This window comes from Ahaetulla prasina, chromosome 2 (genome assembly GCF_028640845.1).
Source record: "Ahaetulla prasina isolate Xishuangbanna chromosome 2, ASM2864084v1, whole genome shotgun sequence".
Taxonomy (NCBI): domain Eukaryota; kingdom Metazoa; phylum Chordata; class Lepidosauria; order Squamata; family Colubridae; genus Ahaetulla; species Ahaetulla prasina.
This window is the reverse complement of record NC_080540.1, coordinates 267,697,178-267,724,225: the sequence shown is the minus strand read 5'-3', so window position 1 is coordinate 267,724,225 and position 27,048 is coordinate 267,697,178. Positions and strand designations below refer to the sequence as shown.

The window sequence follows — 27,048 nt, the reverse complement described above, 5'->3', positions numbered from 1 at the left end:
TTACAAACAGTATATAGCAATATGTAACATTTGATAATGAGATAAATGCTTAAAACTACTTTTTTAGAAGCATAGTTTTATTTGGTATACTCTTAGATATAAATTTAGTAAAATACATATGGGCATCATTTCACCAAGACTGTCAATAAATATTCTTTAAAGTTCAAAGTTCCTGTTTCTGTGAGCAGTCATAATATCCTGCTGGTATCTGCTAGCCTGGTTTGGATTGCTTTTTGTTTTGCCAGCTTCAATGTCTTTTCCAATAATTCTTGCTTCTTAATTACCGGTAGTGAGCTTTTGACTTTACTTTATTTAGTATTGAATTTGAGATTAGAGAGTTAAAGTCTGCTTCTACTAGCCCACTGACATAATCTTGGGGGGAGGGAGTTGTTTTCAAATCTTTTCTTTAGCCGTCAACAGAAAATATCTTACCTTCCTTACCTGTAATCCATCAAAGCTTATTAAAATATCTAGGTTTATTGATGTGAAGGAAGTTAGCACGAACCCCTCTCCTAAAAGAATGAAATATTTTAGGAAATATTAAAAGGGCAGAATATTTCTCCTAAAAGGGAGGCAGAAACTCACCTCCCCCCCACATCTTTGTCAATGGACCATTAAGGACTGAGCCAGTCTATTCTACATAACAAAGGTAGGACCCATCTAGCAACAGAACTCAGCACATGGCACCTGGGAAGATTACATCAGCCAACAAGGTACACAGACAGCCTGCAAAGCTAGCTATGACCTCTGACGGCAACCAATCAGGGTACTCTTCCTGCACCCCAAGAAGTTCAAAGCCCAGAGAGGGCATAAAACCCAGGGACTCTCAGCATCTCTTCCCTTTTTCACCCAGGAGCTCCAAGGCATGTGATCCCCCTTTTTCCCAGGACCTCAAACCATGTGGTCCTGTCCACCATTAAAACAATCTTTCCAAGCAGCCACCATGTTTCCAGTGTCTTGGAACTGATGTTTAGTCACTTGGAACAGAACCCAGAAGGACATTTTTTCCAACAGATGTTTCTCCCAGCAGTTTTAATGTCTATGTAGTCAATAAATTTTCATGAGACAGTCAACAAATGGAGTTAAATACATACCACTTTCTAGGCTTAAATAATTTAATTGTTCCATGTTTTGTTGTAATTGTTGTTTTCTGATCATCATACAATTTCTTTAATAGGCACCTATGTTTTTAAAGGCTAGTGACAGTTTGTTTTAATTTGCACAGTCAAAAGCCTTGGTATAATAAAGCAAAAAAACCTGTTGGTTTGGAACATCCTTGCCTTTTTCATTATTAGCCGATGTTAGCAATGTGATCTTGGATTTTCTTGCCTCTTCTGAATCTAGGTTGTAAGTCTATCTGGTGTCATGTTTTGTTGAGGACTTGACTTCAAAGTCTCACACTTTCTACTAGCATTCTTCTAGCATTGTTCATAGTTTCAAAACTCTTTAGCACTGTCCATTTTTGAAATTGAATATAAACATATCTTTTCCAGTCCACTGGTTATTGCTGTGTTTTTCAAAAATGCTTACAAACCCCAAATACCACTTTGAAATATTACAAGATGATGTTCAGCTCATATTTCATCATTGAATCCTTCAGCTTTCTTATTAGCAATATTTCCAGAATCTATTTAACTTTAGTATCAAGAATGGTTGGCTTTAGTTCAGTAATCAAAGAATTCTGTGTATCATCAACTTTTAAGATTGTTTAATATGTTTTTTTTCTGTTTGCACAATCTTTTTTATATTTTCTTTTTCCATTAGTCTTCTTTCTGCTTCTTTTTATACATCAGGGCAAAAAAATTGTGTTATATTGGATACTACTTCATTTCTCTGTGTAGTGTTCTGTCATTTAGAGGGTTGTATCTAAACACTGATTTTAATATTCTTTTATTAATGATTATTAATGACTATTCTGTTTCTTCCATGATTTTCTTGACCAGAGTGGAAAATCTCATTCTACTCTCTTTTAGACAGCTGGTTAATGTGATTATGTATATTAAATCATATTGTTTAATATAAAATTTTCAGAATGGCTTTATAAACAATATGTTTGAAGAAAAGTTAAGTTGTTGCTGTCTTTTTACTTTAATGTTTCTACTATTGGTGGTGTTTTCAATGTGCATTATTTTGAGTGTACTGATATCCTTTTCTGGAATATGCTTATATAATAGATGTTAAAATTGCTGTCTATTCTGTTACGTGTTGATCCATAATCTGTAAAAGGAAGACTGTTATTTAAAGCTTAAATAGTTTTTAAGATAAATAAAATAATATAAAATTGTATAATTTCAGGTATAACTAAACAGAAATAGTATAAATTCAGTGGATCAGAATTCCTTAATAAAATGATACAAAATAAGTAGTTTACTTGAATAATTATTGGAGGATAGGAACTATCACTACAATGTGTTGGTAAGAATGGGGAGTGAATAGCCAGTGAAATAACCAGTTTTATTTTTTCTCCTTTCATATTCTGAATTTCATTTGGATGACAGAAGCGTCTTTAGTGCAATTTTGGGGCACTGTTATATCTAGCTTATTTTAAAATCTTAAATAACTTTCTTTAATGTAGAAATCACAGTTACTTTAGAAAAACTGAATTCATAGTTTAAGATCTAGAAGATTTTCAAGCCCAAAACTCAGTCTCCCATAGTAACTGAGATCCCAGTCATGCTAAACAAAGATTACTTAATCATGTCTTATTGAATAAGGCAAAATTGCGAGGGTTCACACATTATAAAGTATAGTTCATGGGTTTGCCAGCAGGATTAGCAGGAATTTGAACTTAGTCATTACATTACATTTGACCAGAGTATTCCAGGCTTAGAACACTGTGGCAGTTCCTGAAGTCCTCCTGCCTTTTGAAAAGCAACAGGATAGAAATGGGAAGGATTAGTATTTGCTATCTCCCTGTTTTGAGGGGAAATGGTATGAAAAAGTACTATTACTTTTGCTTATAATAGAAGGCAATATATTTACCATGTTTTTTGCACTATAAGATGCTCCGGATCATAAGCTTTTGGAGAGGAAAACAAGAAAACAAAAAATCTGCCTCTGCCTCCTAGCCCCAGCACATGGCTTATCAGGGCTTTGCTCCATTGTGCCCACCATTGGTCAGCTGAGCAACAGCTGGAGCTTGGCCTCCCATAGCCCTGCCAATCACCGGGCTGGCTGACCAGAAACAGCACTATTGCTGCCTCCTCTGTGTCTGCTGTCTCCACCAGGGAACACTACAGCCTTTGCAGATGTTTCCCGGCTATTGCCACTGCTTGCCATCAAAAAAGTGGATGGAACTGTCTGTCCATCTTAGGGAGCAAATATTGCCTATTGCCGTTGCCTGTTGCCACCGCCGTTCGCCGGCAAACTGTAGTGGCAATCCCCATCGCCTGGAATAGCTGATTGGCTGTATTCCGGGAAGCTGATCAAACCGCCAATAGGCAGCGGTGGAGAACAGTGGCGGTAAGCGGTGGCAACGGCAGCAACAGGTGGCGGTGATAGGCAATATTCGCTCCATAAGACGTACAGACATTTCCACCCACTTTTTTGGGGGAGAAAAGTGCATCTTATAGTGCAAAAAATATGGTATGTAAATTTAGATGTTTCTAAGAACATGCTATGATATTTATTGAGTACTAAAGCTAAGCTTTATTCCTGATTTCCAAGTGTCCTTCCAGGCAGTTTAATTAAGAACTATAAACACGTGTATTTTTTATGAAGAGTCACTCTTAAGAATAAGGAATTGAGTTTAAGAATAAATTTAAGTTAATGATGTGTGTCATCTAATAATCCTACATCTGTTTTTGCCTTAATTCATGTCATTGTTCTCTACAGGTGCAACAGGAAAGAAAAGTTTGCTGATCAAATCTTAGAATGGACAGTTATTTTAAAGCAGCTGTCTCTGATTTGGACAAATTACTTGATGAATTTGAACAGCACCCAGGTTGGTTCATTCTTTGTGACTTCTGCATATATGTGAGCAGCAACTATAAAAATAGATAAAAATATACTCTTATGGTATGTCACTTCATTGGAATATGTACTGTTTTTCAGATAAACTTAAATCTACAATGGACAAATAAGGTGACGGGGAAAATATAATTAGAGGTAGAATGTAGATAACATTTGTAATTGAGAGAACAGTGCATGTAGCAAGTGTATGGTGAAATTTCTTATGATATACTTCTTCTTTTTTTAGATGAACTTGAAAACAACAGCACTATAAATCTTTGTAATTCTGAGCAACACTTAGTTTTGTCAGATTCATCTTGCCAGCAGCCAAAATCCTTTGAGCCAAATGTGGAAGAAAATGCCAGTTGTGCTACATCAAATGTATGCTCATTATCTTCTCAAACTACAAAAGTAGCAAGTTTTGAACAATTGAACTCTGACCAGAATGAGAAAAATGTTACTGGTTTAGATCTTCTGTCCATGGTGGGTGGTGATTCTTCAGATAAAAATCAGTCATCTTGCTTGAAGGGATGCAGTATACCAGTCTGTGATCTTATCAGTGACACGGGTGGCTTGAACCAGATAAAAAATAATTTAGGATGCATTCAAAAATTGCAGCCAGATGAGTCTCAGTACGGTCTTTCAATTGATGGCTTTGATTTAGCACTATTGTCAACAAAAGCTAATAATTCAGTGGTTGATGATCACATTTCTAATTCTGGTACACAGCAACAGATTAATGAAACACTGTACAAAATACAAAATAATGCAGCAGGAGAACTTAATCAGTTGGAATTAAAGACAGACACTCCTTTTGAACCAAATATAACAGACTCTAGTGAAGATCAAGAAAAAGCAAAATGTTTGAAAAATAATAAAATACCTGACCAGAAAGAACAAGTGATAGGAACTGATGGAGTATCAGCTTCAGTAATTCATCTTTCAGCTGTACTTGGATCCAAAGATGAATCAACATGTGAAAAGCTGCCTTGTGAGGCACTAGTGGATGAAAATAGTTCAAAAAGTCAAATGATACATGATGCGAGTGACAAACAAGGCATTTCAGAAGACATAAATGAATCAGAAACATTGCATTTGCCAAAGATCCATGAAGTGAATAATCCCAATGTAATGTGTAACAAAAAACCTTTATGTGATTCTGCTCTTCAGACAGAAAATGTGCTAGCTTTGAATAAAGAACATAGCACAACTGACAAGTTTTGTAATGCACAGCAATATACTGATACAACTTTAAATACAGTTTCAGTACCAGAGATCTCTGAAGACATACAGACTTCACTATCCTGTCTTCCACTTGCAGTTTCTATATGTACATCATTAGTTAATACTGATGACCCAAATGGAAAGATTACTCAGAAAGAAGATGGCATTAGAGACATAGCTCTGCACAGTGAAAATAGCTTTGCAGAAGGCGATTCTTTTGGAAAAACAGAAACTTTAGAAAAGGAGAGCAGTCTAAACCAAACCAATGAATGTGAGATAGATAAATTTTCCTTAATAAGTAGAGAGAGTGTTGTTTCTAGTAAGCGTAAACCTTTCCAACAGCAGGATTCTATTGTGACTACTAGTCCTTTTTTGGCTAAAGATACCAAAATGTGCAGCAGTGTTTGGCCTATTGATGTTGATGAAAGACCTTTTGTTGATCTAGCTTTAGAAGAAGACATTATTGGAAGCAACATGCTCATTAGTGATAGTGAGCTTGATGCCTTTTTGTCTGAACATTGTCTTGAAGCAAATAATGCAAAGCCTCTGAAAGAAGACACTAGCAGTGGACTTTTGGAATCTGATGTAATAAATGACAATTTACTGGATATAAGCAATCTGAATATCAATAGAGACAGCATACAAGCAGAATTGGAATTTAAGAAAGCAAAAGCCTGTAATGAAAATAATTTTATTAGTATTCCAGAATCTAGTTTAGGGATCCTAGTGAAAAAATGCACTCAGCAGGTTCAACAAGAGACTATAGATAATGCAATTGAGATTGGAAGTGAAGTTTCAGATTCATTAAATGGCCATCCAACAGTGCACAGTGGAGGAGCAAGACCAAAGCAGCTGCTAAACCTTCAACCAAAAGCCCCAATCCCTTCTGAGTTTAGCAGTAAAAATACACCTGGAAGCGAACCTCAAATGATAAATTCCACAGACTCAAATACCTTTGTCCCAGATGGTAAAATGTCTCCTGAATCGGATGGTAGCCATAATAATGTTGATGGACAAAGATGCTTGGGAATCATGAAAGAAAATGTCTTACCTATGGTTTCAGAACCAAGGAAAGTAGTGGGACGAGCTATATCCTTGGGAGAGAAGCAGCCATCCTGGCTTCCTGACTTAGAAGCATCAAAGTGCATGAATTGTCAAGCCAAATTCACATTTACAAAAAGAAGACACCACTGTCGTGCCTGTGGGAAAGTAAGTAAACTAAACCATATTTTCTTGATTGATCATCTTTATCATTCTCCATTTATAGCTGAGGAAAAGGGATGGGTTTCTTTCTTTTTCTTTCTTTTCTTTTTTTTTTTTTTGTTCTTTGGCCTGCAAAAAATATTTCTCTTTACTAATAGTTTTTCTTTATGTCATTAAAATCAAGTTTAATCGGCATGTAAACTTTTTGGTCTGATTTATTGAAAATGTTTCTGGATGTTGGCTAAAACATACACTTTGCTAATTTTTATAAGCTTTGTGATTTTTCTAAAGCCCATATTTATTGATTTCTTTAAGATAATTTTATGCTAAAGTAATTTATTGAAACTGTCTGAGTTTTGTCTCTGCTGGTACTAAATTATAAATATTGTAGTTGTCTGATGCCTTTATTCCTCTAGTTTATGATTTTTCTAATTAGAATGTGATCTTAACCTTTTCTACATCAAAATATATCCATCCATATACTTATAAAATCTTAATGCACTTTTTGTGCTAAATCTAGATTTTTTGTGCTCCCTGTTGCAATCGAAAATGCAAACTCCAATATCTGGATAAAGAAGCAAGAGTCTGTATAAGCTGCTATGAGTCCATTAACAAAGGTAAAATGCAGTTGTAGAAAATTAAAAGAAACAAAACAGTAACTAGAGTAATTTTTGAATGTTGGAACAAGTATTCCCAATGTGAACATCATGATGTGAAATATTTAAGATGAAATAAATATGAAACCCTTTAGTGGCTGTTTCCATATATTCTATTTGAGAAGGGAGCATCATTTAAAATTATTTGAATGTAATGATTAATTTGTTGGTCATAATTACTATTTCACTTGATTGGACAATGCTTACTTATCTTTTTAGTTATTGTGTAAGGCTAATCAGTTCCATACTTGCACAAAAGTTTTAAACAAAGTGCAATCAGAAATTAGAATATGCACCTGAAAAGTAATATATATAATATTCCAATAAAATTAAGCAAAGGAATAGTCTTCAATATGTATTATATACATTGTGATTGGGCCATAGGTAGTCCTTGGTTTATAGTCATCATTCAGAGACTATTCTAAGTTATGCTGGTACCAGTGATGAGTTTCAAAAATTTTCACTACCGGTTCAGTGGGTGTGGCTAATTTATTTATTTATTTATTAATCATATTTGTATACCGCCCTATCTCCCGAAGGACTCAGGGCGGTGATTGGGCATGTGATTGAGTGGGCATGGCCAACTTGATGTCTCTCATGCTCATGCCCACTCAGTCACATGACCCTCCCCCACCTAGCCATGCCCGCAGGAAAAGGTAGGAAAACTTTTGGAATTTCCACCTATATACCACCACCCTCCCTTCATCAGTCACCCCTGTTTCCCCTCCTTTAGCGGCCCTGGCCCTAGCCCCGCTTCCTCCCCCACCACTGCCTCTTTGTTTGAGCTGCTTATCTTCTGTGGCGGCTGGTCCAGAGTCCGGAAGGCAAGCTGACTGGAGTTTTTGGCAGCCCCCAGCCAGCCGCTGCTCTGGAAAGCGGCTGGCAAAGGAGCCTCCGAGCCATCGCCTCTTTGAGAGCCACTTTGTTGCTGCAGCAGCTGGCTACCGGCCACCAGAAAGGACCAGAGGTCACGGAAAAAGCTGCTGCCATCGGTGCCATGTTCTTCGCGCATGTGCATCCCATTGGACTTGCAAGGCAATGGGATGCGCGTGCGTGAAGAACATGGTGGCAATGAACATGTTGGGCAAGGCAAACAAGTGGCGACCGGGGGACCAGTTCAGGGACGTGGCCAGCCAGCCATCGCTATCGGTTTGGTGACCTTAGCCAAATTTCCACCAATGGTTCGCGCGAACCGGCTGAATACCTCCACTGGCTGGTATTGAAAAAAATGAACTTCTGATCAATCCTAGCAGTTTCAGCCAGTGCACTATCCCCACAGTCATGTGAAAAAATTCAGGCAATTGGCAATTGCCCATACATTTATGACCATCACAGCGTCTTATAGCCCCAATTTCCAGGCCTGTGTAAACTACTTCCACTTCAGCTCTCCCTCACCCATCCTCTGTCCTTTTGGCTGCTCTGAACATCAAGGCTGAGATGGAGATGCCACTATAGTCTGCCATCGCCTACTCACAGACCTTTCTTCCTGTCTTCCTTTTTGGTGCCATCATCATCTTTTTCTTCCTCTTCCTTTTTTCTCAGCCTTGTTTTGCCTCTCCTAAACTGGGTTTATTGATGCCAGCCAGCTTCATGCTTTATAGGAGGAACTGTTGGAACTGGGTTCGGTGATGGCAGCAACGAATGGGGCAAGCCTAGCATGAATAACTCCAGTGCTGTGGAGCTAGAGGATGGCTGGCATCAGTGAGCACAGGAGATAGGTGGGGAGTTGATGCTGAGCAAGAAGATGATGGCTCTGAAGAAGAGGGCAGAGAGAAAGGCCTACTGAGAGCAGTAGCGTCAGGCAGTTGGCAGTAGGATATGGTAATGTCTTGGCCATATTGTGCAGGATGCCCAAAAGGAAAGAGATTGGAGAACAAGATAAAATGGTTCACGCAGGGCAGGAGAAATAAACTGACTTCTTCTGGCCCAGTGATCGCCTGCAGTGTCCTTGGCCTTGGAGGAATAGAGGCTTGGGGCTCAGAGGCACCAATTTGGAAATGGCTTGGATTGGGGTGGGAGTTGTTGGTAGATGGGAGACATGATTGCCATTTGCGACTTTCCCACCTGACTTTTTACAAACAAAGTCAATGGGGAAACTGGCAGGGAATCACAAGTTATGATCACATGAATCCTCACCTGATGACCCTTTGGTCCTGTCCTAATGACTGCAACTAGAATTGCTGCGATTGCTGTCCCTAGGCACGGAATGATTACGGGGTGTTTTGCTTAATTACTGCTTCACGTAGTATTAGAAATTCCAATCACAATTGGGGTTGTAACTCAAGGACTACACGTATAGTCTTCTTCAAAATAAGTGATAATTATCTCATTTTTGTGCAAAGCATGATAACCATGAGGGATAGTGTGGTATAGTGGTACATTAGGAAGACTCAGCTTTTTACTCCATCCTTAGAAGTTTATTTGTTGACTTACAGCTAGTCACTCTCTTTTAGCATTTATTTATTTTATTTATTTATTTATCGTATTTGTATACCGCCCTATCTCCCTAGGGACTCAGGGCGGTTCACAGCCAAATAAAAAGGTACATATAAATACAGAATAAAATATCAATTAAAAAACTTATTCTACACAGCCAAATAATTAAAAAAGAACAATATAAATAATAAAACCCATTAAAACCCGTATAAATTTAAAATCTAATCCAGTCCTGCGCAGATGAATAGATATGTTTTAAGCTCGCGGCGGAAGGTTCAGAGGTCCGGAAGTTGACAAAGTCCTGGAGGCTATGCTAGATTATCTAGCATAATCTACTAGATGGGTTTTTGTTGTGGGAAAATGGGAGGGGAGTTCACTGTGTATCCCATCTTTTGCCCCCTGAACAGAAAGAGAATATAAATCTTACAGAACAATTCAGATGACAATTTTAGATAAGAAGCTTGAATATATGAACCTTTCCAGTTGTATATCCAGACAGCCATGGAAGCATGCCATATCAATAAAATGCAGAAAAGGAGACAATCTAATAAGCAACTAGAATCGCGTATCACAAACTAAGGTTTACCTTACTATCAAAGAGAGCGCTCAGATATTACACTGAATGATATTATATAGATGTATGTATGGGAGATCCATACTTGGTATCCTCTAATTAATGCATTATTCATTCTTATACTGGCAATGGCTAATGGATATTGTAGGAATTTTTTCCAGGAAAGAACAGATTATTCATTCTGCAGTTGCTGTTGTCTTCCTGGAGAAAAAGAGTTTAAATGTATCAATACACTTTTTGGTATTCCATTTCAGTGATAAGCTATAATTAAGATTGTACTACATCTGTATAATCGTAGTTTTTATGTTTATAGCAGCAGTGAATGGGATTTGTGCATGTTCTACTCAAATGAGTTCCCACACCCAAGTTATCAGTGTGACACAGTGTGGTGCAGATATATATTCATTAACATTGTTTCTAATTGTCTATAGCTATAGCATTTTTAGTAACCTATAAATATGTGCATTCCACAAATGCTTTTATTTATTTTAAAAAAATAAAAAGTAGGATAAAACTCAGAGCTGTTTTGATACACATATACTTGTAATATGTAAAAAAATAAAGCTTTTAAAAAGTTTTTTAAGCCAGTAAATACTAAAGCAGCTCACATTCAGTAAAAAAATCTTGTCTTCTTCAAAATAAACAATAGTTATTTCCAATTTCATTTTTGTACAAAATATAATAACAAAACCAATTGTTGTATATTGATTACAGTGTTGAACTAGAACCAGATAATTTGATTATGGCTACAACCACTTTTTTTTAGGGTCAGTGACTCTCTTTTAGTCTGACTTATCCCACAGGTTTTTTCTTCTGTGTGAAAATGGAAGGATAAATATACTTTGCATAATAGTTATATATAGCTACAATATAGTTACATATATTGTAAATATCATCTACAGAATAGTTCAAAAACATATTTAAAAGAAAGCAACAGTAAGTAAATGGATGTTTAGAACCATTTTGTGTTGTACAATGGTGGGGCCTCTGTGTTTATTGCCAAAGAGATTTTTGCCTTGTGGCCATCAGCCTAAATGATATTAAAATGGACCAAATAAGTAGCATCTCAGGATGCATGAAGATCTTAGAGATAAAGGTGCTCTTTCAAGAATATCAATTTGATTAATCTAGTTGTCAAATTTCATATTGCCCCATTCCCTGCGGAAGCTACATTCAGTTAACATTTTTCAACTGTTCTTAAAATAAGACCTATGTATAATGCAGTATAATAGTTCAGTCCAGCTAGATGTCACAGGACCAAGAATAACCGAAAGAAGGTTGGTTTTCTTCAAATAAGGTTGCAGGAATAGTCCTGACTAATTCTGCAATTTAAATGTGACCTTTTAAAAGTCATGGATGAGAAGTATGAATGATTATGGAATGTCATTATTATCTTAAATAACTTTCCAAGAAAGAACGTAAGACTTAACGTATTTTGTTAAAAACTTAGATTGAATGTTTTATAAAACAAAATTATGTTAAAAATTATATATAAAAATCTCAAACATTGCAGGATTTGTTAAAACAAAATTGTACATAATATATCCTGAACTCACCTTGATTACTATTAGGCATATGAATATTGCCTCCCGAGCAGACATTTGTGAAATATTTCTTGTATATAGTTTTGACACTTAAACTTAAATTTTGTTCATTAGCACAGGCATTAGAAAAAATGATGACCCCAACTGGTCCAGCATCTAATTCTGTATTGTCTGAATCTTCAGCTGTTCCATCTCTGCATGAAACCCAGACATCTGGTACTTCTTATTCTATGTTATTATATAGCTTTATTTCACCACCCAGAGCCACTTTCAACCACCCATCAGTGGTTTAGAAATATGAGATATACTGTATGTAAATAAATAATAAAGAGGAATGGTTAAGTAAGAAAAAAAAACCAGAAATGGGCCATGAGCAGCCATCCAGATTTTTATTTTAATTGGATGCACTGCACTGCTTAATAAAGATGGGTCACAATGATGGGAGTTATAATTCAACATCTAGAGGCTACACAATTTAATTGATAGCCATATCAATTAAAGAAATCACCCAAAGTACACTTCATTTACTGCCCAAGCATTCCTACCGTGTTTCTCCAAAAAGAAGGCTGGGTCTTATTTTCTTTTGACCCCGAAAAAATGGCTAGGCCTTCTTTTTGGAGAGTTCTAATTATTGACTCATCTTGTGCTGGTGGCACCAATAGCCCTGCCCAGCAGGAGCCCACTGCTGGCCCACTTCTTCTGCGGCCGCTTGCTGCCATTCGCATGCATCACCCCGGCCTCCATTTCACCTTCAGATGCCTGCCGGATGGCATCTGCAGCCAATAACAGAGCTCCAGATCGATCTGGAGCTTTGTTATCGGCTGCAGATGCCTTCCGGAAACCCCTCTGCAGCCGATAATAGAGCTCCGGACTGTTATCAGTTGCAGATAACACATACCGGCAGGCATCTGAAAGCAAAACAGAAATCAGGGCAATGCATGTGAGTAGCGGCAAGCAGTCGAAGAAGGCGGCGATACAGGTGCCAGGGTGTGGGAGGCCTGGTAAGTAGGGCAGCTCCATCACCCCCCATCCCCACCCTAGCTTATTTTTTATCTGTGTGCCTCACCCCACTCCCTGCACCCCGTGGTTGGTGGGGTCTTAATTAGTCCTAATTTTGTAGGTGGGGTTTAATTTGATTGCATGCGCTCAATAACGTGATAGGGCTTCTTTTCAAGGTGGGTCGTCTTTTTGGAGAAACACGGTAGATATTGTTGCACAATAAACCTGCAGACTGTATTGTTTGTATGTAATTTTTTCATTTGTTTTAGGGTGATTATTTTTTGCTCAGCATACAACTTGTGATACTTGTTAGTGGAGAATGGAATTTCCCCTAAGGGATTATTCAATACCTCTAAAACAGTGGTAGTCAATCTGGTCCTTACTGCCCACTAGTGGGCGTTCCAGCTTTCATGGTGGGTGATAGGGGTTTTGTCTGATACTTTCCTTTTTCTTAATTTAATTGACTTTTTTAAAAAATTTCATAGCATTTAAAAACATTTTCATTAGGTTTTCATAAAATTCCCCGTGACAATTTAAATTTCTGAAAATATACTATTTGTATCGCCCGTGCATAAGTTTAGTTCACATTACGTAAGTGAAACTAAATGGCGCTATAGTGCGACCACAAACAAAAGAGCCTTGTCCCAGAATAGCTTGCGTATCTCCCCCCACACCACCCAGCTGTAACAGACAAGAAGAGTTGGTAGCCGGTGCCCCCCCCCAGACCCAATCCACGATGCGTGAGAGGCATGTGCAGACAAAGATACATGACGCATTAATGTGGAACCGTTGGGCAGTTAGAAAATTTTACTACTAACAGAGATGCAAAAGTGGGTGGTAGGTATAAAAAGGTTGACTACCCCTGCTCTAAAATAACACTTCTATACCTGAAATGGGAAAAATGAAAAAGGAGCTTATATAAGTTAGTGTTGAGAAGTAAACTCTTCTAGCTCCTTTGAAATTCTTCTATTTGCATATCCATTTCCCTCCTCAAATTGTATATAAAATATTATACAGGAGTTGCTTGACATTATTAGTTGCAGAAATCCAGTGGGGTACCATGATATTCATCACATTTTGTTTATATCTGCTTAGATTTCAGTACCATCATGTAGATTCTAAATTAATTTTTCTATGGGGAAGAGAGGGAGGTGACTTTGGTATTAGTGAAACAAGTATCTGTGGTGTACTCATTTGTTTCTTCTACAGGATTGCTCCCTAAAGACCAGAGAAGAGTTTGGTTTGCAGATGGAATTTTACCTAATGGAGAAGTTGCAGACACAACAAAATTGTCATCTGGAGCCAGGCGATTCCCACAGGAACCTGTAAGCCCTACTTTATCTGAAGTAATCATTTTAGGTTCTGAATACAATTAGCTAGATAGATAGATGTGTCATGCAAAAAAAGTCTGTTTTGTCTTTTTAATACAGAAAATATACTGCTCAAATAGAGAAGGTGGCAGCTTTGGCTGGGAGCACCTTTGCATAGCTTAGGGCATTATGTCAGTTGTGCAGTTTCTAGATTGGCGGGCCTTGCTTAAAGTCACTCATTCCCATGCGACTTCCAGATTGAACCACTGCAATGCATTTTACATGGGACTGCCCTTGAGGAGTATTCAGAAGTTTCAGCTGGTGCAAAATGCAGCATGCACGCAGTTATTGGAGTCAGTTATTTGCTATATGTGATCCATGAACTGCATTCACTTCTGGTATGCTTTCAGATGCAATTCAAGGTGCTGGTTGTCACCTTTATATCCCTTCATGGCTTAGTACTGTGTTATTTACAGATGGTCTTTCCCCAATTATTTCTACCCATTCTCTGATCTGGCAAAAAGGGCATGCCCTGGCTATCGTCAGCTAGGTAATCTTGACTGGCTGGGCCCAGAAGGAGAATCTTCTAATATGGAACATCATGGTGTCTAAGATTAGATCAATGCCCTCTGTTGGCCTTTCTTAGGGCCTTGAAAATTGAGCTGTGTGCTTGATTCTGTGAACCCTACTTAGGCTAGATGTATACATGACTGTTTAGATTATGTCCAGCTTCTATGTATTGTTATTTTTTATATTATTTTTAATATAAAAATAAGACTGCCCAGAATCACATACAAGTAAGATGGGCAGTTATATAAAGCAAATAAATAAATAAAGTAATAGTTTCTGCTTCACTTCATTTAATTTTTCTGGGTATGTGTGAGAATGCTGCCTGATTTTGTTTTATTAATCTCTTTATTCATTTGTTTTCCTGACAAAAGCTCTCTCAACCCAAAGTTAAAGTATTGCTACAAATTTTGCTATTTTGAGCTCAGATGCATGTCAGATCTAACGGAAAAACTTTTGTCATAGGTTGGAAGCCCAACAAATGAAACTGTCTCTGCAACTGATACCAAGTCAAAAGATGAAATGCATATAACTGAACAACCTGGGATTGCAAGGGGTTCCACTTCTGTTCCACAGGAAGAAATATTGCCTAGTAATGAGCAGCTTGACTTATCACATGATACTGACTGTCTGCCCATTGCACAAACTGAAGTGCTGTGTGACTCTGACTTTGTGACCACAGCTGTTACTGAAGTTCCTACTGTTTCTGAACTAGCAAAGGCACCTCTTCCTGCTGCAACTGATCAAGCAAGTGATACCCCTACTAGTATATTAGATTATAGGATGCTTTGTTATATTGAAAACTGTGTTGGTAAGGCGGTCAGCCTTATTCCTGGTGATGGATTTCCACCTCTTCTGCTTGCAAGAGGAGAAAAAGGTAAAGGTAATGTCTTGCTTTTAAGGTGTTATGAAAAGTAGGATTGCTTCTTGCCCGTTCAAATTTTTTGCACTTTAGAAGTGTAACATTATAAAATAAATCATATAAATAAACCATTATTAATTTATTTTGCTTTTATATTATACTACTTTCTGAGGAAAATCAAAGTGGTGATACTAATAATATACATTTAATGTAAATCTGTAATACGAAATACAGAAAGGTTTACATATACCAATTCTAAGCTAAGGATTTGAGTTTAGAAATTGGGTTTGAACTAAAATTAATTAGTTTGATTCTGCTATTGTGCAGAAATTTTTTTTTGTTATAATGAAACAAAAAGACAAATTTGGATGTCATTATACATTTCTACTAGATTAGGGTATTGAAATACAAAACGGGCAAAATGAGATGCTATGGGATAGGCATGTTCTGCATAAAGTTGTTCTTTTTTTGATGGTGCTAATCCAGAACTATCTCTAACATGCACAGTGACTGGTACATGCTTGACTTCAAAAGTTGAGGACTTCCTATTTATCCATATCTTACCAGTTTCATGGTTATTGCAGTATACCTGAAGCTATCTTAAAGATTGTGCAGTAATTCAAAGTGTAATTGCTAGTTTAAGTGGAGCAGCTAAGCAACTAAATGAGAAATGTGATGCTAATTGAACACTACTGCATTAGTTGCTAAAGAGCAACTGAATTGGATTCAGGATTAATATCTTTCCAATACAAATAAATTTATGCATTGATATTGTTAAAGGAAATCTTATTCATGGTCACAAGCCTCGGTGTAACCTAATAGAATCTTATGAATTAGGCCATCACACTTAAGGTTGTTGTTGCATATAAAAGTTTTTTGCAAATATATTTAATTTTAGCTAAGTTAAAATAAATGTGTTCACTGGTCATACAAATTGTAAACTTCAAGAGGCAATGGTATATGTTTACCATTGCCAACACTGAAATAGGAATTTATATACAGTATCTATGTTTTAAAAGGTTCAGAACAGAGGAAATATTAAAATATTAATTTGATCTAACTTTAGTTCATTCACACTTTATTAATTTGGATTACATCCCAAGCATCAGTTGCCTCAATGTAATTTGTTATTAAAGATTTTTTCCCCAAAATTCAACATTGCAATTATCTCTCTTTTTACTGTTTCATATTTTCTTCAGAATCCTTAGTAGAAGAACATCCTTCTAATGAGCAAGTTACCTTATTGCTTGAAGAATTTAATCCATTGACATTCATTCTAAATGCAAACTTATTAGTGAATGTCAAGATACTATCTTGTAAGTATTAGCGTATAAAACCTTGTAAAATATAATTATAGTTGCAAATGTGAACTCTGAACAATAAACATTGACTGGTCAGTTCTATTTTTTTTTAATTCCAATTATTTCTATCTTATAATTAATTGACTTAATTGATATAAAATAGGAGGTTAATATTTTGTATAAAATCAAGTATTAGTGCAAGATTTCACCCCTTGCAATTTTTTATTAGGCTAAATTGAATGGAAAGATAGTGGTATGAAAATCAAGTATATCAAATCCAAATAAAAATTTTAGATACAGTAATCTAAAGTTTGTTTCATTTCATTATAATATGTTTAACATTTTTAATAAGGTTTATGTAATTTAATAACTTCACCACAATGGGATAAAGAATAGCTATTGGCTCTACAAGGTACTCCATTGTATTTCTAGATTTGGAAGGTTTCTTTCAGTATGTTAGCTAGGGAATGATCCCTGAGTAAGATTCTTTACATGTAAATGGAGAAGGTTAACTTTGGAACCATTGGATTATAGTTTCTCAATTTCAAATAAGGGCTAGGAGTCAAATTACGCTGACTTAAGTAATTACTTTCCCTGTCATTGAAACCAATAGAGGGTTGGGACCGTTATGATTTCACTTCTGGAAGTGATAATGTGTTCTGGCAGAGCTCTTTCCAATACAAATAAATTTATGCATCGAGACAGTAACAGTTCTGTGCCAGATTATATTTTTGGATTAGGTTGGAATTGGTCTATGGATATATTGCAAAAGATAAAAAAAGTTCAATTTTTTTGTACAGGTAGTCTTCAATTTATGACCACAATTGAGCCCAAAATTTATGTTGCTAAGTAAAAAATTGGTTAAGTGAGTATTGCCACATTTGACAACTTTTCTTGCCACATTTGTTAAGTGAATCACTGCAGTTGTTAAATTAATAACACAATTGTTGAGTGAATCTGTTTTCCCCATTGATTTTGCTTGTTAGAAAATTGCAAAAGTGGATCACATGACTCCGGGACACATAAATGTGAGTCAGTTGTCAAGCATCCGAGTGTAAATCACATGACCATGGAGATGCTGCAATAGTCATAAGTGTAAAATATTATCATAAATCACTTTTTTCAGTACCGTTGTAACTTTGAACACTCACTAAACAAACTGTGGTAAGTCAAGGACTACCTGTATTTTAAAAAGATAAAAAGGCTCAATGCTTTTTTTTTTGTCATTTAGATAATTCAGAAAAATGCTGGTATTTCTCCACCAATGGAATGCATGGTTTGGGACAAGCTGAAATTATCATACTGTTACATTGTTTATCAGATGAAAGTGATATTCCTAAAGAAATATTCCACTTATTTATCAACATATATAAAGATGCCATGAAAGGTATGAAGTTTAACTACACTTCTAATACAGTATGTATTAGAATGAATGCTTACTATTTTAAATCTGTATTTAATTTGGTCCGTTTCTCTTATTATATGCACAGAGAGAGGTTTAATTCATTCATTGCAAATTTATGGGAGAGGATGCTGACTCAGCACTTTTTAATTATAATTTTTTAAAATAAATTTGAAAATTGTAGATGACACTAGATTGTTGCTTTTATGAAAATCAGTTTTCCTATATAATTGTATATTCAGAAATAGCTTTAGTCACTTTATCCCTACTTATTTATAGGAGTTTCCATATTTAAGCATAACCTCTTATCCCCATAAACAAATCTTATTGGGTATGTGTTAGATATTAGAAGAAGCTGAGTAACATTTTAGATTTTTTATTTAATGAGTTGATTTGCCTGACATTGATCACCAGTGTATACTAGTATTCATGCGGCATTAATCAAATTTATTGTCTTTCTAAATTATTGTACCTAGAAATGTTGCTGATCCATAACTCATCTGCTTGTCTTCTATGTAGATATTGGCCAGGTCAGGGGGAACCTCAGTAAATTCCCAAAATTCAGTGGGCCGAAAATTTATGGCCTGGTCCTCAGAAGCTAGGCATAATCCCACCCCTTCTGCCCATAGATAATTTGTATACATTCACTGTAGTTCCTGTGATATTATTTAAAACTATTTTGGATGTCAGCAAAGTATTAAACTATATTGAGGAAAAGAAGGCAGCTCCTCTGGACCCAAAATAACATAATGATACTGAGAATATTGAGAACTGCGGACATCAAGAGAAAATCCAATCCAAAATCAACCATTAAAATGGGAACTCTCAAGTTTCAGCAATATATATACTTTAAAATATACCATTATTAAAAATGTATTACTTTATAAAATGATCACATCTGGCAAAAACATACTGGTTTCATCATAAAGATAATTATACTTGTAGAAACATCTTCAAGATAGGATAATTATGCCAATATTCTAGTAATTAACAACTTTTATATCTGAACTTAACTATGCAACAAGAAACGTCTACTCTACTTAAATGTGATTTTCTTTTAAATCACCCAAAATAGTTAAGAATAATTCACTAGATTTACCAATAATTGCAAAGAATATTAAAGTTATCTGTAAAACAGAGATAATTCCTCAATCACACATGCTAACTCTATGGAAGGCAAACCAACCAACCAACCAATAAATAATACTGCCTGCTTCCAAGGAGGTAATAATTTATCCTTTTCTAAAGAAATTTCCGTGACCAAAGGGAAAGATTGTTGAAAAGTTGGTAATAAATCAACTGCAGAGAATCTTAAAGAAACAGATTATTTTGATCTTTCCAGTCATGGTTAAGGCCAGTTATGGACAGAAATGGCATTGATCACTCTGGTGGATGGCCTTTCTGGGACGTAGAGGGGATAAGTAGGTCCTTTTAGACCTGTGGCCTCATTGCTGGTATTTTTCTGGGCTACTAAGGAGCTACTACAAAGAAGAATGGGTCAACCTATTCTCCAGAGCACCTGAAGGTGGGATGCCATGGATGGAAAGTAATCAAGGAGAGATCCAACCTAAAACTGACGAGAGATTTTTTGACAGAACAATTCATCAGTGCAGTGACTTGGCTCCAGAAGTTGTAGGTGCTCCAACACTGGAGATTTTTAAGAAGAGATTGGACAACCATTTGTCTGAAATGATATAGTGTTTCCTACTTGAATAGAGGGTTGGAGTAGAAGACCTCCAAGGCCCCTTCCAACTCTGTTATTTTGTTACTTGCAACAGATGGCAGTTTGGGTGCCATGCTGTGGTTCTATCCTACCTGAATCACAGTCAACGATAATGGGGGAAAGCACTCGAATCCATGAATATTCTAGTGTAGTTCCTACATGGCTGAGGACCCTCTTCCATGTTATCCAATACCAAACAACAGTAACTTGCATCCCGATCACCACTTGGTTAAACTTCCTGATTGCTTATTTGCAGCCTATGACTATCATTAAGTATTGTACCTTGATGAAGGTATCTTTTCTTTTATGTACACTGAGAGCATATGCACCAAGACAAATTCCTTGTGTGTCCAATCACACTTGGCCAATAAACAATTCTAGTCTAGTCTAGTTCTAGTGTAGACTAGTCTAGTCTATTGCAAGACATTCTAGTGGGATTATCCTGAAATTGCAACTAGTACAAATATGATGGTTAGATTGTGGGTCTGGCAGTCTCGTTAGAGCAGTGCTTCTCAAATAGTGGGGCGCGCCCCCCAGGGGGGGCGCGGGGCTCCATAAAGGGGGGCGCGTTTGACCTCGGCAAACACTGTCATAACAAGCTATTGATACTATTTACAGTTGCGCAGGGGGCGCGAAAAATGTTTTCTTCTTCCTAGGGGGGCATGACAGAAAATAATTGAGAAGCACTGCGTTAGAGTAACACTAAACTTAAATAACTGCTTTTTGAGGCTTGGATTTAAGGGAATGGGAAAAAAATCTCTTCCTCCTGATGTAATGTCACTCTTGTCTTGCTATGTACACGTAGTCCTTGACTTACGATCGCAATTGAGCCCAAAATTTCTGTTCCTAAGAAATTTTGCTGAGACAGTTGTTAAGTGAGTTTTGCCCCATTTTATGACTTTTCGTGCCACAGTTGTTAAGTAAATCATTGAAGTTTTTAAGTTAGTAACATGTTTATTAAATGAATCTGGCTTCCCCATTGACTTTGCTTGTCAGAAGGTTGCAAAATGGAATCACATGATCCCGGGATACTATAATCATCATAAATATGAGTCAGTTGCCAAGTGTCCAGATTTTGATCACATGATCATGAGAATGTTCCAATACTTGTAAGTGTAAAAAATGGTCATAAGTCACTTTTTTTGGTATTATAACTTTGAACTGACTCTATTGTACATCGAGTACTACCTGTACTAAAGGTCATACTTGAGAGCACCCGAGATGTGTATTTCTTGTCTTGAATCAGCTGATAGCACAACAGGAACAGATTCTTCATAATTTCAAATAGATAAACAAAATTTTTGGGTAACAAAATGTCTGCAAGAAAACAACCAATCTCAGAGAGCACTAAGGAGCTCTCATTAAAACCCCAAATTACAGATATTCTCCATTATTAGATTAAAAAATGTCTTTCAAAGAGCCATCTGTTTATTTCTTTTTTGCATCAGAAATTTGGTTCAGTTCCATCTCTTTTTGTTACACCTTTGATTTCATGTGTTCTTTTGTTCTCAGGAAAATGTATTGGAAATTTAGAAAATATTACATTCACTGAAGACTTTTTGGGAAGCAAAGAGCATGGTGGATTTCTGTTCATTACACCCACTTTTCAGAAGTTAGATGATCTCATGCTTCCTTCAAATCCCTTTTTATGTGGCATTCTTATTCATAAACAGGAAGTACCTTGGGCAAAAGTTTTTCCTATTCGCCTGATGTTGAGATTAGGAGCTGAATTTGGGGGTAAGTTTATTTCAATTTTAAATATTGAAACTATTGAATTTATTTATTGAATTCAATATTGAATCTATTGAATATTCATAGAAAGATAAATTGTGAGGGTTAATCTGAAGTTTATACTTTCTCTTAGTCCGAAGGACTTATCCATTTCATTGGTCATTTTGGTTATGGTGGTATAATCATTTCTTTCTTGCTACTAGACCAGAGACTGAAAATAATATGTCATACTATCCACAGTTTAAATTTTATGTTACTCAGGCTTTCCCATTTCAAAAGAATATTAAAGGGTTTGGGCATTATAGTGTCACTTTCTGCCATTATACTCACTGTATTATTGAAAAGAATATTTCTATTAAGCATTTTTTTCCAAAGGACTTTATTTGCTGTGATGCATTTAAGGCTGGTGTTTAAATATTATACATTCAATTTAGTCCATTTTAAATGCAAATACTGAGTCTTTTGTTTAAACTTTCAAAGAGAATCAGTAAACTCTAGGCATTTCTTGTTTTTTTATTTCTTAGTATATCCAACTCCATTGACAAGTATCAGACACAGAAAGCCACTATTTGGAAAAATAGGCCATACAGTCATGGATTTACTTGTTGTAAGTATATGCTATTGCTTCTATAGCAAAAGAGCACTGTAAGAAAATAGATTAAGCTTTTACAAACATTCTAATACTGCTTAAATATCAGTGAAATACAATTATAGAAACTATCAGTAAATTCATGAAAGAAAAAAATGAAATGGAGTTAATAAAGAGGATATTCTTAGAACTCTGTAGTTCATTGCTATGAAACTATCCAGTTTATTACAATTAATCTTATTTTGCAGATAATTCATTACCACTGTTCATAATATAAAAATTAATACTATTTTTTATATTATGAACAGTAGTAATAAATTACTGACATGGTTCAAAATTAAAAAACTAGATTAATCTATTTTTATTGCATTGCAGGACCTTAGAAACTATCAATATACATTACATACAATAGATAATTTATTTATTCATATGGAAATGGGTAGAAGTTACATTAAAATACCTCTGAAGAAATATAATGAGGTAAGTAGTAAGGGGCGTGCATAAGAGCACAAACGTGCCTACCGTTCCTGTCCTATTGTTTCTTCCCCTATATATATATGCGCTTATACTACCTTGTTTCTCCTCATATATATGTTTATATATTATATAATCTTTTGTGTTATGCTTGTGTATATTGTTATGACAAAATTAAATAAATAAATAAATAAATAAAAGTATAGTTTCTATTAACGATTTAATACTAGATGTAAGAATCAGCAGCTCTATGGATATATAGAATTTGAAATGGGTTGTTCTTTTGCAGTGAAAAATTAAATTGCTAAATGGCATGACTCCTGTTACAATACTTATGAACATTTATTCTTGAACTTGAGGCAAGTTTATGGTCCAGTGGAGACATACCAGAGATTTCTGTAAAAACTTTGTTTTCTTTTTAGCATTTCCTGCTTTTTCTGAATAGATAGAATATAGGCTCATATTCTGACTAGGTGATATTTTTTCAGGGTGTTTGGATAGATGAGCATGATGACTCGTTGTCCTGACTCCTTTGAGAATAGATAAAATAAAATGTAGTAAATTATTAGCCAAATAACTATTCTACTTTCAAAAATATTGTAAACTTTGTATTTGATAATACACATTTTATTTAAGTGAAAATGTAAAGAGTGCTTCATAATACTGGAGAAAAATCTAGTCTATATTATTTTTGTTTTATTAATAATATTTTCCCAAATATTAGGAAACCAAATAATGCTTCTAATAACAGCAAGTCTGGAGTAAAGGGATTTGCAGTGTAGGCACTAATCAATATTGTACAAGAGAGAAGTAGCAGCATTAGTTTTTTGGAGGAATTCTGGTGTGCTAAAAAAGGGTCACTGGATGAGTCTGACGAAAAGGTTATTTGATTGAAATTGTTACATGTAAGTGAATATTACCATATCAATATTTTGAGTTTAATCTTGTGCATGTTCAATAAGGAAAAGTAACAATAAATATTCATGATATTGCAACTAGTATAGTATAGTATAGCATAGTATACCATAGCATAGCAATATATTATGATATAACATAATATAACATAACATAACATTAAAATATAATATATTTTGGTCTTCTAGGTAATGAAAGTAATAAATACTTCTAATGAACATGTCATTAGCATTGGAGCAGGTTTTAATTCTCAAGCTGATTCCCACTTAGTTTGTGTACAAAATGAGGATGGAATATATCAAACACAAGCGAACAGTGCCACTGGACATCCTAGGAAAAGTAAGTATCATGCTGTACAATGTTGAGCTCCTGTTTTCTAATTTCTGATGTGGTATGACTCATTAAAAAAAATCAAAGAAAAGAAATATCTATACCCAATATATTATAAAAGTTATTATCTTATTATAATTATACTTATTATAATTATAAGTATAATTATACTTATAGTATAAGTATTCTTATACTAAATATACATGTGGATTATCTTGGAAAAAGTTTTCTTGATCTTAAATTGTATTTATTAGCTTTGAAACTTCAGCATCAAAATTTTACTTAATGCTGATGATATTAAGATGTTGTATAATGAGTTATTTGGGGTCAACATTTCTTTTCTGGATTTGCAGTAGATTAAAAGAATAGCTGCTGAATGTTATAGTTTGTAGACTTTTTTGCATGCAAATCATTTCCTGTCTGTCTCAGCTGTCGTCATGTTCAGAAAAGTTAACTTAGTGGCATTTGTTACTTACTCTGAATTACATAGGCATAATCTCTAGGTTTTCCCAGTTGCAATGTATGGCTGTGAAGGTTGGACCATAAGAAAGGCTGAGCGCCAAAGAATTGAGGCCTTTGAACTCTGGTGCTGGAGAAGACTCCTGCGAGTCCCTTGGACTGCAAGGCAAACAAATAAGTCAGTTCTAGAGGAGATCAACCCTGACTGCTCTTTAGAAGGCCAGATCCTGAAGATGAAACTGAAATACTTTGGCCACCTAATGAGAAGGAAGGACTCACTGGAGAAGAGCCTAATGCTGGGAAAGATTGAGGGCAAAAGAAGAAGGGGATGACAGAATGAGGTGGCTGGATGGAGTCACTGAAGCAGTAGGCATGAGTTTAAATAGAGGACAGAAAGGCCTGGAGGAACGTTGTCCATGGGCTTGCGATGGGTCGGACACGACTTCACAACTAACAACAAAATCTGAGGAGAAATGATCAAAGTGTGATGCACTTGTCTAGAATTAAAGGAGTCGAAAGAATTTCATATGTAGCTTTCTATGTGCAATATTATGCTTATATTATTTGGTGTTAGGATGAACAATTAAATCTAAGCTGTTTATTCAGTTACAGGTGCAAGTTTTGTAGTGTTCAATGGAGCACTAAAAACATCTTCTGGATTCCTTGCTAAATCCAGTATTGTTGAAGGTATGGATTATCATGTTTATTAGAATCAAAAGATTGGTTCAAATGCAATAAATTACATTATTTAATGTAATGAAACAGAATTGAACTTTTTACATATGTAAAGTGGCAATGCTGGACAAAATGTTAACAAAACACTGACTGCAGGTCAGAAAATACATTATGTTTGTTTCTGTGTGTCTGTGTGTGTATGTGAGAGAGAGAGAGAGAGAGAGAGAGAGAGAAAGCAGCCTCACCCCAAGATGATAATATAATTTGATGATGATGTTATCTGTTCAATTGGGTCTGACATTAAACCATATAAACCTTTTATTTCGTGATTGAAATGCTATTAACTATGGATTAAAAGCTTTAAACTGATATAAAAATATTCTTTTGCCAAAAGTTCTCCTGCATTTTATATGTTTTATTGATAATCTTTGCTAACGGCATTAATCAAAATGATGTCTGCCTCATTGTGATAGTTTTGCCAAAACTTGTGATCTATCAGCTGGTAAATCTCAACAATAGGAATGCAGTTTCAGTTGTTTAAAAAAATTCATAACTTGGGTTTTACGTTTATTAAAAGGGTTGTGTTTCTTCATAGATGGAATAATGGTACAGATCACTCCAGAAACTATGGAGAGCTTGCGTCAAGCTCTGAGTGAAAAAAAAGACTTTCGAATTACATGTGGGAAAGTGGATTCAGGAGATTTCAGAGAATATGTAGACATTTGTTGGATAGAAAATGATGACAAAACAAACCTGAGGTATTTTATTGTGAATTCTACTAAGCAGAAGTATCATATGTGTTAGGATTTTTCTGCAAAATGCCAATGTTCTTTGTAAAATAGCTAATACTTGGAAACTGGCTGGAACACTTATTAATAGTGCAAAAGTGTGTTAAGTAAAAGATCACATGGCCATGCTGGACTTACAATATCAGATCTGTTGCAGTTGTTAAGCAAATCTGGCTTTCCCATTGACTTTGTTTGTCAGAAGGTCGTAAAAGGTGATCACATGCAACCGTCATAAATATGAACCAGCTGCCAAGCATCTGAATTTTGATCACATGATCATGGTGATGCTGCAAAGGTCATAACTGAAAAATGGTCATAAGTCACATTTTTCGGTGCCATTTTAACTTTGAAGAGTCTACCAAACGAACTGTTGTAATTTGAATACATGGCTGCAGGGAAAGTAACAGTTCTAAGTTCAAGAAACAGTCGTAAAGTTACTTTTTCAGTCTGCAGTAACTTCAAGCAATTGCTAAATAGGGCTATCAATAACCAAGGACGACCTGTATATTATCTACCCATGTGGTTTCCTTGGTAATATATAGCAGTGGTTTACAATTAACTTTTCTTGTCCTGTATGAAATAATGTCTTTAGCGGTTTTACTAAAGTGGAAATTCATCTTCAGCAGCTTATATGTGCTGTCCAAAGGTGCCTGTTTGCTTTAGTTGGGCAGATGGGAAGTCTTGGGTGACACACTTGGAGTAAGATCTTTTGGAGATAACTTCTGATGTTCTGAGGATATCAGAACAGCCTGCTTAAGCCTAATAATATAATTTAAACCTTGCATCATAGAATTACAAGCCAGATAGATGGGAAATCTATGGAAGGAGTGCGGAGTGAAAAAATAGTTCAAGAAGAATGTTTTGAAGTGGATGGAAAACTTGTAAAATGTACCGAAGTAAGTGAACACTGCTTTTAAAGAAAAGTCTATGTAAATTAAACGAAGTTAGGTAGAATATTAAATGTCCTCTGAATGTGTAAGAATACTGAATTAACCATGCAGCTGCTTTCATTTGCACTCCCAGCTCTCCTTCTGTCCATTAAATTAAACAGTTTTCTTTGGGAAACTGGTTCAGGCTTTATTATAGTGATCATTCATCTAAAAAAGGTTAAATTACATCCACCCTCCCCCCTAAAAAAGCACCAAAATACCTGGACATTAAATCTAAAAAGTTACAACTTTCAGCCATTGGTATTTTGATGATGACAAGCAAAACTGATTTCCCCCCCCTGTAAATAAATGAAGATAATCACTTTTCATTTTTAATGTTGACATTATTCATTCTGATATAGTGCTAATAGAAGAAAAAGCTTCATAATTTGAACATCTCCTATAT

The 27,048-nt window shown here is 35.6% G+C and overlaps 1 protein-coding gene across 2 annotated transcripts in view; it reads left to right on the top strand.

The window, feature by feature from the left end:
• ZFYVE16 (zinc finger FYVE-type containing 16) overlaps nt 1-27,048 on the top strand; it is a 33,100-nt gene that overhangs the window by 1,933 nt on the left and 4,119 nt on the right. The window contains exons 2-16 of one of the 2 annotated variants that reach the window (XM_058168861.1): nt 3,835-3,943; nt 4,199-6,384; nt 6,899-6,995; nt 11,703-11,804; nt 13,797-13,912; nt 14,930-15,347; nt 16,526-16,642; nt 17,859-18,014; nt 21,265-21,489; nt 22,008-22,090; nt 22,448-22,552; nt 23,650-23,800; nt 24,857-24,937; nt 25,521-25,683; nt 26,504-26,609. In XM_058168861.1, the coding sequence (XP_058024844.1) occupies nt 3,874-3,943; nt 4,199-6,384; nt 6,899-6,995; nt 11,703-11,804; nt 13,797-13,912; nt 14,930-15,347; nt 16,526-16,642; nt 17,859-18,014; nt 21,265-21,489; nt 22,008-22,090; nt 22,448-22,552; nt 23,650-23,800; nt 24,857-24,937; nt 25,521-25,683; nt 26,504-26,609 (4,176 nt within the window). In that variant the 5' untranslated portion in view covers nt 3,835-3,873. The remainder of the gene's footprint in view (nt 1-3,834; nt 3,944-4,198; nt 6,385-6,898; nt 6,996-11,702; nt 11,805-13,796; nt 13,913-14,929; nt 15,348-16,525; nt 16,643-17,858; nt 18,015-21,264; nt 21,490-22,007; nt 22,091-22,447; nt 22,553-23,649; nt 23,801-24,856; nt 24,938-25,520; nt 25,684-26,503; nt 26,610-27,048) is intronic. The other variant, XM_058168862.1, reaches the window with a different exon arrangement.